At 43.4% G+C, this 17500-nt stretch overlaps 1 protein-coding gene across 1 annotated transcript in view; it reads left to right on the top strand.

Moving 5' to 3' along the window:
• The window catches only part of gbe1a (glucan (1,4-alpha-), branching enzyme 1a), a 308612-nt gene that overhangs the window by 154525 nt on the left and 136587 nt on the right, over positions 1-17500 (top strand). The window contains exon 7 of the mRNA XM_083635195.1: positions 10208-10417. Coding sequence (XP_083491321.1) covers positions 10208-10417 — 210 coding nt within the window. The remainder of the gene's footprint in view (positions 1-10207; positions 10418-17500) is intronic.

The raw sequence follows: 17500 nt of genomic DNA, 5'->3' as shown, positions 1-17500 counted from the left end.
GTTTAATCCAAAAGAACACAAACACACCTGCACGCGCACACACGCGCACACGCACACACACACACACACACACACACACACACACACACACACACACACACACACACACACACGCATATTTAAAGGGTCCCTCCAGTCAGTTTTTCTACCTGTGTATAGTCGCACGTCATCATTTGCGCCAAAGAACTTACATTGATAAGAACTGAAGGTTAACAGCTTGTTCCACTGCAGCATCGTGACTGCAGCGCTGTTGTAAAAAGAAAACACCTTCACCTCTTGTCTTGATTCAACTCTTTTTCTGCCCCCACACCGGAAATACCGGAAGCAGTATTCCGCCATGACAGTCCCCCCTATCTCCTTAAAAAAAAACGTTTGTTTGTTATAATATCAACAACCGGCCAACAGATATCAGAGCTGGAGGGCTTTATGGAAAGAGCATGACTCGAACTGGTAAACAGTTGTATCAAATTGGTCATTCAGTGGCATTTTACACCCACGTAACTAACGTAGTTAACAGCTAGCTAACGCTAGTTATGTACTCAGGGAGTTCCCCAAGCCCCGGCAGCCGTCTATTTCCGCCTACTGGCCTCTGGCCTACCGGCTATTTTATAGATAATTTAAAAAAAGAAAACACTTTTTTTTTTTTTTTTTTCTTTACAGTGCACCTGAACGCAACATACAAGATACCCGCTGAATAAGTGTCCAAATGTTCATGTCATTCTGGCCAATACTCCACTTCTGTTATAACATTTCAGTCTGGAATATGGAATATCTTTCAATAATCTTTATGACTAAAAGGCTAAATTCATCATTGTAAAAACCACAGCACAGTAAAGAGAGGCTGTGTAATTTTATGTGTTTTCTTCATACATCTAGCCTCTTAAATTTGTTCTCAAAGTGAACCAGATTCATGCATTTTAATTTAAAATGTACACATTTTTCTTACAGGGGGCATGGCCCCCCGGACCCGCCAAAGGGTTCCTAGCAATTCACCCACCCACCACAATCTCCAGATCCTATGGGAAACAAACAGTTATTATTATTTTCTTTGTTCTTAAAAATATACTGTACATTGCCTGTTTGTTTTTTATATTGTTTTATTTATAATTAAATTGAGCATTGGGCCTTTTATAAGAATGTTTATTTGTATTATTTCAATTGTCACACTCATGGATACACATTTGAGTTTTGTTTATTAATTGGGAAAAGGACCAGTGGAACAAACGCCGCGAACATGAGCCGGCTACTTTTTCAATCTGACTGGCTACTTAAAAGTTTGGGGAACTCTCTGTGTACTGTATATACCAGTGGTAGCCAACACGGTGCCCGCGGGCGCCTGGTCGCCCGCGGGGTGGCGCTGTGGTGCCCGCAGGCCACTTTCAGATTTTTTTTATTTTTTTTTACACAAACAAGACAAAACAGACAAACAGGCTCAGACACAGGGGAAAGAAAGGAAAAACAAAACAAAAAACAAAAAAATATATAATCAGAAAAATTTCTTTTTTATTTGTTTTTCTCCTCCCTTCCCACAATAACACACAAATGTAGAAAATAATTGGTTTAACAATGCATACGTTTTAAAAACGTTTATTGTCCGTGTATAATTTATTGTCCGTGTATAATTAATTATTGATTCACTATTTTGATCCGCCTGGGCTGGGGTCAAAGTTTAGTTTTACGTTACGTCACTACGTCATTCACTCTGCGACAGTGCGACTGCCAGCTGCCAATGATTATATCAGTTGGCTAAGCTAAATGATGGAAAGCAAGAACAATGGCAGAAAAGCGAAAGAAAAAAGATTACCAATTTCACGAGGAGTGGGAGGAAGAGTTATTCTTCACAACAGTGAAAGAAAAGAGTGTATGTCTCGATGAAATGCATAATACTCATTATTTAAAGGTAAATCGAGCAAATTTCAACAGGTAGCCCCCCACATCACTCTCTACCCTTCAGGTAGCCCTCGACCTCAAAAAGGTTGGTGACCCCTGGTATATACTGTATTATCTCTCTATCATATGTCAGTCGCCAGACCATCTGCATCCTTATTGCCATCATTTATCCTGTTTGACAAGATATAGGATTGGTCTGCGTCTATACCTACCATACTGTACATCAGAGGTTCTACCATACTGTACATCAGGGGTTCTACCATACTGTACATCAGGGGTTCTACCATACTGTACATCAGGGGTTCTACCATACTGTACATCATGGGTTCTACCATACTGTACATCAGGGGTTCTACCATACTGTACATCAGGGGTTCTACCATACTGTACATCAGGGGTTCTACCATACTGTACATCAGGGGTTCTACCATACTGTACATCAGGGGTTCCCAACCTTTTTTGGCTTGTGACCCTACTTTGAAGTAAAAAAAATCTAGGGACACGAGACATTCAAATTCCGGTACACCATCCATAATATCATCATTGACATTGTCAGTGATGTCACATAGTAGTATGCTTCTTTTCCCCTGGAGAATTCTGACTTTAGTCTGAGAATTCTGACTTTAATCTCAGAATCCTGATTTAAAGTTATAATCATCTCAAAGATTTTCATCTTAATAAAAGCAAATAAAAATAAGAGTCACTCACAATGTTGATTGAGGCTATGGTCCATTGATGGAAGCCTTTGCAGTATATAGTGACATTAGTAATGTCACATAATGCAACACTGTTTGGATCTCACCTGCAATTACCACTCATCGCCATAGGTCTCACCCAAGAAAACAAAACTGAAATCTTAGAGATTATTACTTTAAACTCAGGACTAAAATAAATAAATAAATTGCAAGTGACGCTAATCATCTTCGGTAATATTAAATTGTGTGTGGTGTAAAAAAATAAAAAATGTAGACGACGACTATTTGAATTCCACCGGCCCCACTTAGGGTCGCGACCCTAAGGTTGGGAACCACTGCTGTACATGCAAGCAAAGGAGCAGATGAGGACAGCAAGGAGGAAAAAGGAGTGAGTAGGAGAAGAAAGGGAAATAATGAGTTGAGCCTAGTTCATCATATGAGAGTAAAAAATGTCTTAAAGTCCCTGGAAACCAGAAATATGTTTTTATTATTTAGCATTTTGAGTTCATCACATCACATGAACCTATGTTAATAAGCCACCAGCCAAATTTGAACGATGATGAACGTCGCAAAGTATATAAATTTAGGTTCGACAGGCATGGCAAAAGTCATGAGAATCAATTAGATTTTAGAGTGTATTTTCTCCCGCGGACTGTGTGGGCGTGTCCCGTCTGCAGCAGGTCTCCTCTCTCTCTCTCTCTCTCGGAGGAGACCTGCTGGAGGAGACCTCTCTCTCTGTTAACGGAGAGAGAGAGAGAGAAGGAAAGAGAGATGGTGTGTGTGTGTGTGTGTGTTTGTGTGTGTTCGCGCTTTGCTCGGCGCATAGCACAGACAGAGAGGGTTTACAGAGAGGAAGAGATCTCTGCCGCTGCGCTACTGTGTGTGTGTGTGCGCGCGTGCATGCGTGTGTGTGATTCAATTAAATCTTATGACGTGATAAGATCCTGCATTTTAGCACCGCGCGCACCGCTCTCTTCAATGAGGAAATGGAAATCCAGACCTTGTAGAAAAGTGTCGATTTTTGGGGGTTTGGGTTGAAAGTAATGTCAACTACTTTCTGAGGCACACACTTACTCACATAAGACCCTCAATTTAATAGTTAGAAGGTTTTTGTGGATTTTGGTTTCCAGGGACTTTAAGGACTAATAATAATAATAATAATAACTTTAATTTATATAGCGCCTTTCATAAAACCCAAGGTCGCTTCACAAAAGTGGGATACAGATAGGGGAGAGAGGGGGAGGAAAACAAACAAACAAACAAAACAAACAACAGGGACGGTTGAACTAAACTGAACTAACTAATGTGGAAAGGCCATGGAAAAGAGATGTGTTTTGAGGTGTGTTTTGAAACTGTTCAGGGTCGGGGCATTACGGATTTCGGCAGGGAGAGCGTTCCAGAGGGTGGGGGCAGCCACGCTGAAGGCTCTGTCCCCAAAGGTTTTGAGTCTGGTACGGGGGATGGATAGCAGACCCGCGTCTGAAGACCGCAGGTTCCGGGATGGAGTGTGTTGGTGAAGGAGGTCGGACAGGTATTTGGGGGCAAGTGCGTGAAGGGATTTGTAAGTGAGAAGGAGGAGTTTGTACAGGATGCGGAACTTGACCGGGAGCCAGTGGAGGTGAATGAGGGTGGGGGTGATGTGCTGCCAGGGCTTGGTGTGAGTGAGAACCCTGGCAGCTGAGTTCTGCACGTACTGGAGCCTGTCCAGGGCTTTGCTTGGAACCCCGGACAGGACTCCATTACAGTAGTCGAGCCGGGAGGTGATGAATACATGGATGAGGGTTTCTGCCACGGAGTCTGAGAGTGAGGGACGGAGACAGGAAATGTTTTTGAGGTGGTAGAAGGCGGATTTGGTGATGGATTTGATGTGGGACTGGAAGCAAAGGGTGGAGTCAATGATGACGCCCAGGTTGCGAACTTGAGGAGATGGTTTGATGGAACAGCCCTCGACGTGGAGGAGGAGATCTCCAACCTTCCGGAGCAGTGGCTTGGGGGCCACAACCATGAGCTCAGTTTTACTGCTGTTGAGTTTGAGTAGGTTGGTTGTCATCCAGGTTTTTATGGCGTGGAGGCAGGTGACCAGAGACTGTGGGGGGAGCTGAGTGGATGGTGAGGTGCTGAGATAGAGCTGAGTATCATCAGCGTAGCAGTGGAAGTTGAGTCCGTGGTGACGTATGATCTGGCCGAGGGGGAGCAGGTAGGTGATAAAGAGTATGGGACCCAGCACAGAGCCTTGAGGGACGCCATGGTTGACTGGGGCAGGGGGGGAGGAGGAGCCGTTGATGGTGACAAACTGAGTTCTGTTGGAGAGGTATTAGGGATGCACGATATATCGGCAATCATATCGGTATCGGCCGATGTTAGTCATTTTTTAACATATCGGTATCGGTCCGATGTTGCAATGTTAATATCGGTTATCGGTATCAGCCAAATTCTTCACATCGAAATGAAATAATGCAGTAAATCTATGATTTATGGCCTTTTACAAATGTTTTTGAAATAAAGAAATGCATTACTTTTTCAAATTCAGTGTTTACATGTGTTTTTCAGTATCTACAAAATTGTATTATCATAGAAATGTGTTTTTATACAGATCATATCGACATCGGTAAATATCGGTTATCGGCCATAACAGCAATGTTAATATCGGATATCGGCATCGGCCAAAATTTTCATATCGGTGCATCCCTAAGAGGTATGATTGAAACCAAGAGAGAGCTGTACCGGTGATGCCAAGGAGGTCAGATAGGCGTTTGAGGAGGATTGTGTGGGAAACTGTATCAAAGCCTAATAGGAACATAATGGTGAAACAGGCAAACTGCTCAGGGAAGTCCCCCCCCCCCCTTTAAGTATGCTGCTTGGTATTTCAGAGGGGTCCTTTAAACATCTCCCTGAGAAAAGGAGGAATAGAGGGCACGGTGGAGGGAGGGATGGTGAGGAGAAAACCATATTATGAAAGGGCTTGTGGGCTCTTAGCAGTGAGAGGTAATGAGTAAATAGCTATGTCTATATTAATTTTTCTCTGCCTGTTACTTTTTAAATGCATAAGCACATGGCCTTTTCCTTTGATCAGTGCCACTTGCCAGAAATAGGAAAGGTTAAAAGGATCAGTGGTTTTATAGCATGAGCTCTCCCTCTCCTTTCCATTACATAAGTTCCGTTTATTATGATCCTGGCTGGCTATCATAGCAAATATACGATAGCGGTGATGATAAGGTTGATAAAACCCTGTATTACACACATTGTCAAAGTAATGTTTCCACATAATTTAATTGGTCCCAGTTAGACACCATGTTTTGCCTAGTGAGAGAGGAGGGCGTCGGCGTAGGAGTCAAGACGTTGGTGGTGCGCACTGGGGAGGTGGGTGGGGTCAAACAACAGCTCCAGTGAAGACGATCAGCCCGAGATGCAAGCTGCTGCTATGATTCACCAGAAGAGGAAGGTGACATAATAACCTGGCTATATATACTACGGCTCAGGGGATGAACTGACATCATACTTGCCCAGACGTCATGGGCTGATTGGATATGAGAATATGGAGGAAGGGGGGTGAGATATCTCGCAGGGTGACGTAGCTGGATCTTCATGCTTGAAGCTTGGTCGTGCCAGACGGACCCCACAATCAAAACAAAGCCAGTCCTCTGTTTTGCTTTTGTGTAATCAGTGCAGTCATGTTGCGATGAAAGGCAACTTTTCAGGTCAAGTTTCAACTTGACTTCAAGTTAAACTTGGTGACACTGGTTTTTTACATCAGCTAATGTGACAGTAAGCTGACAAGCTCATATGGAGGATTGCTTATTAAAAAACAAAACAAAACAAATCTTTTCTTTTCCTTTTTTGCTTCAAACATCTCAACCAACACCCTAGCTTCCCTCCTGGGGAATGTGTTATATCGCATTTGCTTGGTAATGACCTCCTAACTATACTGGGCCGATTTTCATGAAACTTGGTAGAAGGGTGCAGCATCGGCCAAGGAAAAAAACAGGGACATTGGCTTTGGCCGCTCTCCGAGTGCCTTTCTCGTTTTATAAAGAGTTCCATAATATTTACATGATGTGGAGATAAGAAGAATGTGTGGGTTATGAGTTCTGTGTTTACTTGTGGATTTATGGTTTCATGTGTAATATACAGATCTTCCCTCAAGACACGGCAGTCACAGGAAATGAGATCGTATAACTGCATAACTCCTCTCTGTCTTTACTCTGCTCTCTTCTCTTTATTCTCAAGTGGTGTCAGTGCCAATAATAGCCTGTCCAGAATAGATGAGAATAGAAATGCTGCTGCAGTCCTTGTAGATGAGTCACTTAAAGCAGAATGAAACCACGGAATTGTAGATCTTAGATACACTGAGCTCCATAACTATTTGGACAGAGACACATTGTTTGATGTTTTCTAGCCCTGCACTCTTTATTCTTCATATAATAAGTGATGAAAATACACTTAACTTTGTGTGACGTGTGACTTCATAGCAGTTTTGTGTGTCCGGTATTTATTAATGTCACAGTGTGAAGTACTGGGTGTCCGGGTAGTGTAGCGCTAGATTCCCTGCCTACCAACACGAGCGTCGCAGGTTCGAGCTCCCGTGTTACCTCCGGGTTGGTCGGGCATCCATACAGGCACAAAAAATAATAAATAAAAATAAATGGTGTGAAGTACTAAACACTAAATACATCAAACCTCTATCAATCTGATCATTGCTGAGCAAGTTTAACCATATTTAAATTTGGTTACGATTTTGACCTCAAATATGCGATCGGCTGATTGCAGATATTACTTTATTGTCGCCGATTGCATAGTCGCCGATCATGCTGCACGTGAGAAACATGAGGCAGCCCATTTTCATGTCTTCAATGTCTGTCGTTTAACTTTCATATTGTGCTCTAACGTTTATATCATTGTGTTGTAAAGCACACGCTTTGCTTTCGTCAGTGTACTCACCTCCACACACAACACCAGACTGTCAACACACCCCTTGCGTCTTTGAATCACACAAATCAGCTGGTGATTAGAGCAGACTCAGCAGAGAGAAGTTACCTCCAGTCCTCCCGCCTACCGAGGCATTTGCATGCTGTTAAGTCCGCGTTTGATCCATATTTGCGTGTATCCTCGTAACATTAATAGCTCCGGTAGCTTTAGCCGCTTTAGCTTATAAATCTATAAAATAGTTTCCTTGGGTCGAAGTTATTTTTCTTGTGTAACAGGGAAATCCCGGAATGGAGTATTTTTGTTGAGTGAACTGAACTGCATTGAACTGGTAACATGGAAATCCCTAAGTGGAATATTTTTGTTCCTTTATAAACTGAACTGAGGGAACTGGACTGAACTATAAAGAACATTCTTCTAGCCATTTAGTTCAACACAGTCTTGTGCTCCAATTATCTCACACACAAAAAATCATGTTGGCGGTTTCCTTTACCCTACACAATATAAAATATTGATGTAGAAATAAAGAAAATGTGCTGCACTTTCAATTTGATGCATGAAATGTAGACCTATATGTAAAATGGAAACTGTTCTATAATAGACTGCTATAGCTGCTTAAAAAAAAATATATATATATATATATATATATATAAGATTTTTTTATATATATATATACTGTATCGGTAATCGGTGATCGGTCGATGATCAGTTGGGCAGATATTTCTCATAGGTGATCGGCGATCGGTGGCAAAAAATGTGATCGGTCGGAGTCCCTCCCCCCACAGTATCATTATCAAAATACCAAGCAGGCTTTGTGGCCTATACGACGCTTTTAGCAAGGCGCCTAATTCTATTAAAATGGAAATTTTAATGTTAGCCCACCTTCTCATTCCTTATGGATCAGAGATATTCTTTATTTGATTAAATTGGAAAGAATTCGGTGTACGATGAGAGGCTCGTCAACTAGATTTTTGAAAACATGGGGATTATTTTTTAGGGTGGTGGAGGGTTTGCAGTTTCCTGAGATCCCAAAGGACTGATTTCTGTTTCTCTGTGATGTGTTGGGCCTGATGATGTCTGTCTGTTGTGCTGTCTTCTCTTCTTTTCTCTTGTGTGGGTGGGCTGTGTAGATTATGGATATTTGATCATGTACTTGTGCACTGTGTTTCTGATGGGTGATCGGATCGGACTATGTCAATTATTGTTTTACTTTTGTTTTGTTTTTGTTTTTGTTAACACTTTGAGTGCCACGGCCCTTGGGCAAAAGGTGCTGTACTGTGCCACATAGGCCGCAATGCATTTTAAAACAGTCATATAATTTCTTTAATAATTACTATGTAAACACTGAACACGCACAAATAACGATGAGACTCTCTTCTATCACCTGCAAAAAAAAGTTTATTGATCCCATTTTCCGTTCTTTAGTTATGAGCCGGAGAAGATAGCTTGATTTGAGCAAAAACAGCCCTTTTTTTCTACGAGCTGAGATAATGACCCTTTTGTGAAAGGAAGCATTTCAAGCACATCATTGACTCATTGCTAATATTTTCTGATGTAATGCTGCAGCTGCCTGGGTCTGTTGTATGCTGTAGTGTCCTGCGTGCCCCACCTCCCCCCCTCCTCCTCCCCCCCATCCCCCCCCCCCCATTGTGGGAGGAGTAGCTCTCTGCTCTGCTCGGCTCTGCTGTGAGTGCGTTTGCTCTGCGTGTGCTCAGCAGTGAAAAGTCCGCTAGATCCAGCTTTTTTACAGCCGCGTGTATGTCACCAGCTTCCAGTTGAGAACTCCACGGCTGATCATGCGAATGGGCTGTTGCAGCGGACACGAGGTGCTCAATTGTGACAGCAGATTGGCTGCTGCAGGGGCACAGCTACGTTATGCTTCAATGAAGCAGCTGCATACGGACGGATGCGATGCGATTTCCTTTTCCACAACGACTAGCTGAGATCGACACCCCCCCGTCAAAAAAACAATTTCGAGTTATTGACGCCATTTGGCGTCGCTGGCACTCTACGGTAAATTTCTAATGACGCCATATGGCGTCGCTGGCATTCAATGTGTTAATAAGGAAAAGGAAGTATCTCAGGGTGAGAAGATTACTTTTGTACTGTTGCTGTTAGGGAGGGTATGGTATAGGTATTTGTTTCTTTTCCAGTGAACCTGTTTTCCTAGGACCGTATACACATATCTTCACCTTTTTTTTTTTTTAATCTCGTCTTTCCAGTCCTATAACAGGCAGTGAAATTGAAATACTGATGTGCTGTATCATCTATGCCCTGAAAACTTCAATAAACAGAAATGTGAAAAGAAAAAGAAAAAGTGATCGGAGCAACCCTAATTTGCATATTTGCATAGAGTCAGAAAGCTTCAAACACTTTATTGATAGAGAACCCAGGTCTCTCCCTTTCTGTCCCTCTAGTTCTCTCTCTCTCTCTCTCCCTTTCTTTCTATTTCTGTCTTACTTTCTCACACTCCCTCCCGAGTGTGACTGATTTAATTCCTAATTGATTTCAACTCTAAATCTGTCTACGTGTGAGTCAGCGCTGTCAGCGTTGTCTCACTGTTTCACTCTGAACGATGGAAACTTTGATTCACTTTGAACCCCCCCCCCCCCCCCACACACACACACACACACTGTACTCACACACACACACACACACATACACACATACTGACACCCACTTTTTTCCCTGTCTCTCAGTCGTTTTGGAACCCCAGAAGATGTGAAGAGGTTGATTGACACGGCCCACTCTCTGGGGATCAGTGTGCTGCTGGACGTGATCCACAGTCACGCCTCCAGTAACACGGCCGACGGACTCAACCAGTTCGACGGCACAGACGCCTGCTTCTTCCATGCTGGTTCCAGAGGGGAGCATGCTCAGTGGGGCTCCCGTCTCTTCAACTACAACAGGTGACACGCACATGCACACACATGCGCGCACGCGCACACACACACACACACACACACATGCGCGCACACGCACACGCACACACACACGCACACATGCACACATGCACGCATACACACACACATACACGCACACACACACACACACACGCAAGCACAAACACACACGCACACGTGCACACGCGCACACACGCACACATGCACACATGCACGCGTGCGCACACACACACACACACACACACACACACACACACGCGCGCAGAAGCAGCAGTCCCATAAGCCCCGGACACGTCTGATGTGAATAACAACAGCTCTAGAGAGATGGTTCCCATGGTTAAGTATTCTGGGTCCCACTGCTCCACGTTTCGATCGCCACCCTCCAGCCTGATATGAAAGCTAAACATTGGATTTGTGTATGAACAGACTTCTAACAAGCTCCAAAACCGCACAAAGCAAAATGAACACCAAACGACCCCAGTCGCCCCCCGAGCCAGGCTTCATTTACAGATGCCGTGGTCACTCATTTAAGACATGCAAATCCTGGCCTCTGCAACCCCCACGCAGCACAACAATAGGCCCGTGGATAATGGAGGCGTGTTCAAAGCGCTGGGGATATTTGTTCCTACATTTAATTTGCGATTCGGGTTTTGATTTATTAATTGCCGTTTTGTGTGTGTGCGTGAGGAGGCTTTGTTATTGTTGTTGTCGTCCTGTGGCTGTGTTTGCCTGGACCAATTAAGGCCGATCCTCCCGGGAGCAGACTGGACTCTTCAGATGTCTGCTTATAATCTATTGATTGCTTTCATCTCAAGGCTGCTGTTGCTGCTGTACAGACGGGGGGGGGGAGCGGTCGTGTCTATGTGTTGGAAATGAGTCGATCTCATCTACACAAGTCTCCTCGTCCGACACTGGAGAAAGAGTCTGTTCAATTATTGCCCATCTTCCTTTCCTCTCTCTCTCTCTCTCTCTCTCTCTCTCTCTCATCTGTCTGTCTCTCTCTCTCTCTCTCTCTCTCTCATCTGTCTCTCTAGCCGTTTTCACACATGCTCTTTTTACCGTTAAATGACCGGAAAGCGGTCTAATGCCTTGGAGTGTGAAAGTTGTTTTCCGGTATGTTCCCCGTCATCGCGGACTTTTCACCAGTTTCGAGTCAGAAGAGCGGTATGCCGCGATAAGGGACACAAGTGTGAAACGGGTCCAGTCATTTGCCGGTCCTTCTCTTATGGGCGAGGTGTACACACGTTGCTTAACGTTCACTTCCAGCGTGCATCATCTAATCATTCGCGCACATCAAAGCAAACTACTTCCACATTTCGCTTCGTGCATTTGCTTTCTCTACATACATACAAGCGTTGGGCGGATGGCAAAACGCTGCCATTCTCGCTGTGTCTGTCCTGTGTCGGGCTGCTGCGAAGTGCGGAGGACTGAAGGACTGGCCTCTCTCGAGCAGAGAGGGGAGGGGGGAAATCGGCTGTGTTTATTACGCTGGCTTGACGCTGCCTGGATACTACTCTGCACTGCAGCCCATGAGCGAATGTGAAGGATACAACATACTCTTAAGTCAAACGAGTGTGATTTATTGTGTGACAAGCGAACTTATTTCACCATCAGAGTTTTGCCGACCCCCAAAATAAGCCCCCCCCCCCCAAACATACAGGCTATTTGACGACTATATTCACACATGTGAGCGCTCAGGTGTGAAGGGAAATTCCGGGAAATGGCCGATATTGATTTACAGGTAATTTTCCTGTAAGCATGTGTGAAAACGGCTTCTCTCTCTCTCTCTCTCTCTCTCTCTCTCTCTCTCTCTCTCTCACACTCTTCACATCTGCCTGTGCCTGCCATCTTTGTATTCTATATCCCTCCCTCGCCCTCTCCAAGTCTGTCGATCTCACGCCGTCGACTCATTCACTCTCAATTTCTGTCTTTGACTGTTTTCTATGATTCTGTCCATTTTTATTTCACCATCATTCACTCAGTCTCCCTTTGAATCTCTCCCTCAATCACTCCTTTTCTCCATGTGCTTCCTCTCTCTCTCCATCGCTGCAAGCTCGCTCTTTCCTTCTCTTTCAAATAGTATACATTTAAAATTACACTTGCCAAAATAGCAGGTTATTCACCTTATGTAGCCACGCCCATTTGACCCGGTTGTGTGGTCGTGTCACAACTTCCGCTAAAAATAAAATAAAATAAAATGGCTGGCTGCTCCAATATCATCTAACTCTGAATTAACTAATAATTTGGCCAATTGTATGTAACATACCAAATAAAAGCAAACGGCAATGTCTAAGAATGCAACGCCATGTAACTGGCTCGTTAAGTCTCGCATTCCAGGGAATTACGTTAACGTCTGCGGGTCTTATTGACGTTAGTGGCTCGAGCGCAACTCGGAGGAGAGAAAACTATCTGAAGCTTTCTTTGTTGGAGTCCAGGTATGTTTTACAAGAAAGTGCTCGTCATTGTCGACGATAACGTTATCTGACCTGGCTAACAGTGGATACTCGCTTGCTTGCTGTGTACCGAGCTCAAGGTAGTACGCTACGTTCTTTATTTTACCCCCTGCACTGTCCACTCCAAAAACAACTCTTATTTTGCGCCGTGACCGCCGGAAGTGTTAACAGGACCCGGAAGAATTTGGCCCACTGTAAGGTCTGAACATAAGGTGAATAAAGCGGCAATGGATATCAATAAGGCAGTTGGGCAATAACTTGTTTAAACTACAACAGTTTTAGAATTAACTTGTGTTATTCAGATGGTCTAAGACAGTCCATTAAGTATGAGAACCTGAACTGCTCTCTCACAAAAACAAAGCACTGGAGCAGTAAGGTTTGAATCTTACAGCATAGAGCAGCTCCATTGGAGTTTGTCTTTTTCTTTTTATGATTTTCATATTCCAACGCTCATGCAACCCTCAATATTAGCTTTGATAGCAACTCTGCTGAAAATGTCAACAAGGGGGAAGGCTGTTGATGGAAAAAGGGCAGGGATTTGTCAAAATTTATGTCAGTCAAGTTAGTAATGATTCAAGAAAAAATATGATTGAATGAATACTTGACTTCAGCGTTTTGCCCAATGTCAGGTTTTTCTTTAAAATCCTCGTTTCAGTTGAGGCAAATGATAGATCACAAACCTCAGGTTATCCCCTCCTGACGTACAGCAATAACAACAGCATGTTAAAGTAATAATCCACAAGATTTTCATATACGTACATGTCAGTTTTACATAATGATACAACACAGTTGTGAGTCCCACCACACCGGTAAATTGCAGTAAAACCGTTTAGATTTGCTGTTCAGAACATGGTGTTGGGTAGGATCTCCCCATATGCTGCGGCACACAGGAAGTCAAAAATGCACTATAATATGGATAAAAATCACATGCGCACACACACAGACACTCTCACAAACATTTAACACACACACACACACACATACACACACACACACACACACACACACACACACAGACACTAGACTAATGCCACTAGAACTGACAAGTCAAAATGCTTTATATTACTTCTGGTGTTGAACAAGGCAGTTACAATGTTGCAGTTTGATACATATGGCTATGTCTGATTAGAGGGGATAATGACAGCTATGGTAATCAGTCATCACATATGCATACACAGATGCACTCAAACACTTGCACACAAATGAGCAGATGTACAATCTGTCTCTCTCTCTCTCTCCTCCCCAACTCCTCTCTCTCTCCATGTGTGTGTGTGTGTGTGTCTGGGTCTCTGTATGTCTCCTGTGTTTGCGTCAGTATGGGCAGGTCTGATGTGAGTGGATAGATTTGCCTCCTACAGTAAGTAAATTATATGACTTGAGGAGATAAGCTCTCAGTGGAAGATCAAACGCTGTCTGGTCTCTTTACCATGATCACGATCCCATCACCTCACATTCGTTATACAATTTAGAACAGCCATTTCCGTCAATCACATGATCACAGCCCACTGTAGCGTCAGTCTGGCAACCTTGAGGCTTTCAAAGCCTTGGGGCTTTCTCAAGAACTGCCTTGAGAGTGAATAGAACCTCAAGGATTCTGTCTGTCAAACATTCCCCCGTCTGCGCTCTCACGCTTCTCCTCTGAGCACTCAGTCTGCATCTTCACACAACAGGGATTGAGCAGTAATCAACTATGATGCATCTGTGTGTGTACACATTGAACGTATGTGTGTGTGTGTGTGTGTGTGTGCGTGTGCGTGTGCGTGTGTGTGTGTGTGTGCGTGTGTGTGCCCTATTATAATCCACTTTTGATTGCTTTTCAGTTTTTTTCCTCCATCTTCAACTTCCTGACTTTCCAGTTCAATCAATTTGTGTCCTTGTTTTTGTTTTTTCCTCCCTTCAAAAAGTTGTAAATAGCTCAGGAGCTGCCCGCTTAGATTGTGTCTATCTGAAGTTTCAGGTTGAGATAAGGTGTTGTGATTGTTGGACACAGCTGCATTAGCAGTAATTGCATTGTTTCACAGAGCTGCCTTAAAACCAACTGTTTTGTTTCATAATGTTTGAAAGGTAAGTCGGAGGAGAGCCAATCAAACACGTTGTTTTGTTTCATAATGTTTGAAAGGTAAGCCGGAGGAGAGCCGATCAAACACCTTGTTTTGTTTCATAATGTTTGAAAGGTAAGCAGGAGGAGAGCCAATCAAACACCTTGTTTTGTTTCATAACGTTTGAAAGGTAAGCAGGAGGAGAGCCTATCAAACACCTTGTTTTGTTTCATAATGTTTGAAAGGTAAGCAGGAGGAGAGCCTATCAAACACCTTGTTTTGTTTCATAATGTTTGAAAGGTAAGCAGGAGGAGAGCCTATCAAACACCTTGTTTTGTTTCATAATGTTTGAAAGGTAAGCAGGAGGAGAGCCAATCAAACACCTTGTTTTGTTTCATAATGTTTGAAAGGTAAGGAGGAGGAGAGCTGATCAAACACCTTGTTTTGTTTCATAATGTTTGAAAGGTAAGCAGGAGGAGAGCCAATCAAACACCTTGTTTTGTTTCATAATGTTTGAAAGGTAAGCAGGAGGAGAGCCAATCAAACACCTTGTTTTATTTCATATATTTTTTTTTTAACCTTTATTTATACAGGGGAAGTCTCACTGAGAGCAGTGCTCTCTTTTTCAGGAACGCCCTGTTCACATTCACACTAGGGTTGTAGCGGTACTAAATTTCTGTTTCGGTGCCGGTACCAATTTGTATTTCGATACTTTTCGATACTTTTCGATACTTTTTGTAAAAAAAAAGTGAAACTGTCCAATGTCAAGATTTGGCTTTATTTTAAGAGTTTGGGAACAATTACACCAATAAATTGGTGTGGCATTTAAATGCTGAACAAAACAAACCTTTTGAGCAGTGAGAATACCGGTAAGTAAAATAAAGTAATGCCAGTGAAAATAAAATGACCATAAAACACTAGCCTATAGCAGCAAAAACTCAGAGAAACACCAATAACAACAATAAATAAATAATTGGTGGCATTTAAATTCTGTCTAACTTTTACTTGTCAAATAAGTACACACTCAGTAACATAACACAAATCTTTTGAACAGTGGGAAATGGGAATAAGTAAAATAAATAAAATAAATAATAATATAATAAAACACTATAGCAGCAGAAACTCAAATCTTTTTTTCTTCAACAAGCAGCATAACTGGCTTCATATTCCCATTCTGTCCCCCAGCCTACTCAGTCTAAACCCTAGTTCTCCTATGGGTGGTAGACAGACTCACTGTTTGGCTGACTCTCAGTTTACTCACTCAGTCCCTCCCATCCCAATGTCTTCTTCAGGTTCCTAGCCAAGAAAACGAGGGTGTCAACATGTTCCTCGGTCAGTCTAGATCTTGTTGGACTGCAGATATTCCCAGAAGTACTGAAAACACGTTCAGATGCACAGCTTGATGCTGGAATACAGAGATATTGTCTAGCAAACTGAGCTAAGATGGGCAGGTCTGTCTGGTGTTGCTTCCACCATGCCAGGGGATCCTCTGCAGGGCTGATGTCTCTAAATTGTTTATACTCAGTAATCTCAACTTCCAGTTTAGCACTTCTTGTCATGGGTGGGGCATTCAGGCAGTATTACTCACAGTTTACATCTAACGTTATGTAGGCTACTTTCACGCATACTTCAGTCAGGGTTATCGACAGTCCATATTATTGCCTCTGCACGTTTCCCGACGCTACAGTGAGCGCTCGTTAACTAACGTTACTGCGGAGTCCGCTGTAAACGTTAGTACAGCGGAGTCCGCTGTAACGTTAGTACAGCGGAGTCCGCTGTAACGTTAGTTAACGAGCGCATTTTCTCACTGTAGCGTCGGGAAACGTGCAGAGGCAATAATATGGACTGTCGATAACCCTGACTGAAGTATGCGTGAAAGTAGCCTACATAACGTTAGATGTAAACTGTGAAAGGGCACAGCTGCTGCACCCGATCTACTCCACCCCATCGAATGGGGACATTTTGAAGCAATTCCTTTCCATTGAATGAGGTGATTCATAGTAGATCGGCTGGCTGCTGCTACTAACTGGGCTGGGAGAGGCTTTGTGTTTAGCCATAGCCTACTTTGCTAGTTTGCTTTTAATGTGCGCGGGTCTGCTCAGTGCTCAGCTGCTTTTTTTCCTCAAACTCTTTTCCTCACCGCTTGACATGTGGATATGACGTCACTCACTCCAGCGCATTTCTTAAAGAGACAGGCTCATATTGACCATTATCAGTCATAGCAGCGGTCGGAAAAGTACCGGGTCTTTTTAAATCTTAGTATAGAACCTGTTCTACAGCAATAGTACCGCGGTTCGGGGGTAGTACCGGTAGTACCTACATCCCTAATTCACACACACATGCACACCTGGAAGCTGACCAGTACAACCACAGCCTGATCTGTTGGCTGCTGAGCAGCTCCACTGAAGCGGTTGGGGTTAAAAGCCTTACTCAAGGGCACCTCACTCATAATGTTTGAAAGGTAAGCTGGAGGAGAGCCAATCAAACACCTTGGGGCAGGGCTTGCTTGTTCAACAACAACAGCAAAGCTGACTGCAATTAGGAATAACTTCTGACTGCTCATACGCACGTGTGCCATGTGCGTGTGCCATTTTTCC

This window comes from Poromitra crassiceps (genome assembly GCF_964638095.1).
Source record: "Poromitra crassiceps genome assembly, chromosome: 1".
Taxonomy (NCBI): Eukaryota; Metazoa; Chordata; class Actinopteri; order Beryciformes; family Melamphaidae; genus Poromitra; species Poromitra crassiceps.
Note: the sequence above shows the minus strand (reverse complement) of the source record. Positions and strands in the feature narration are given on the sequence as shown.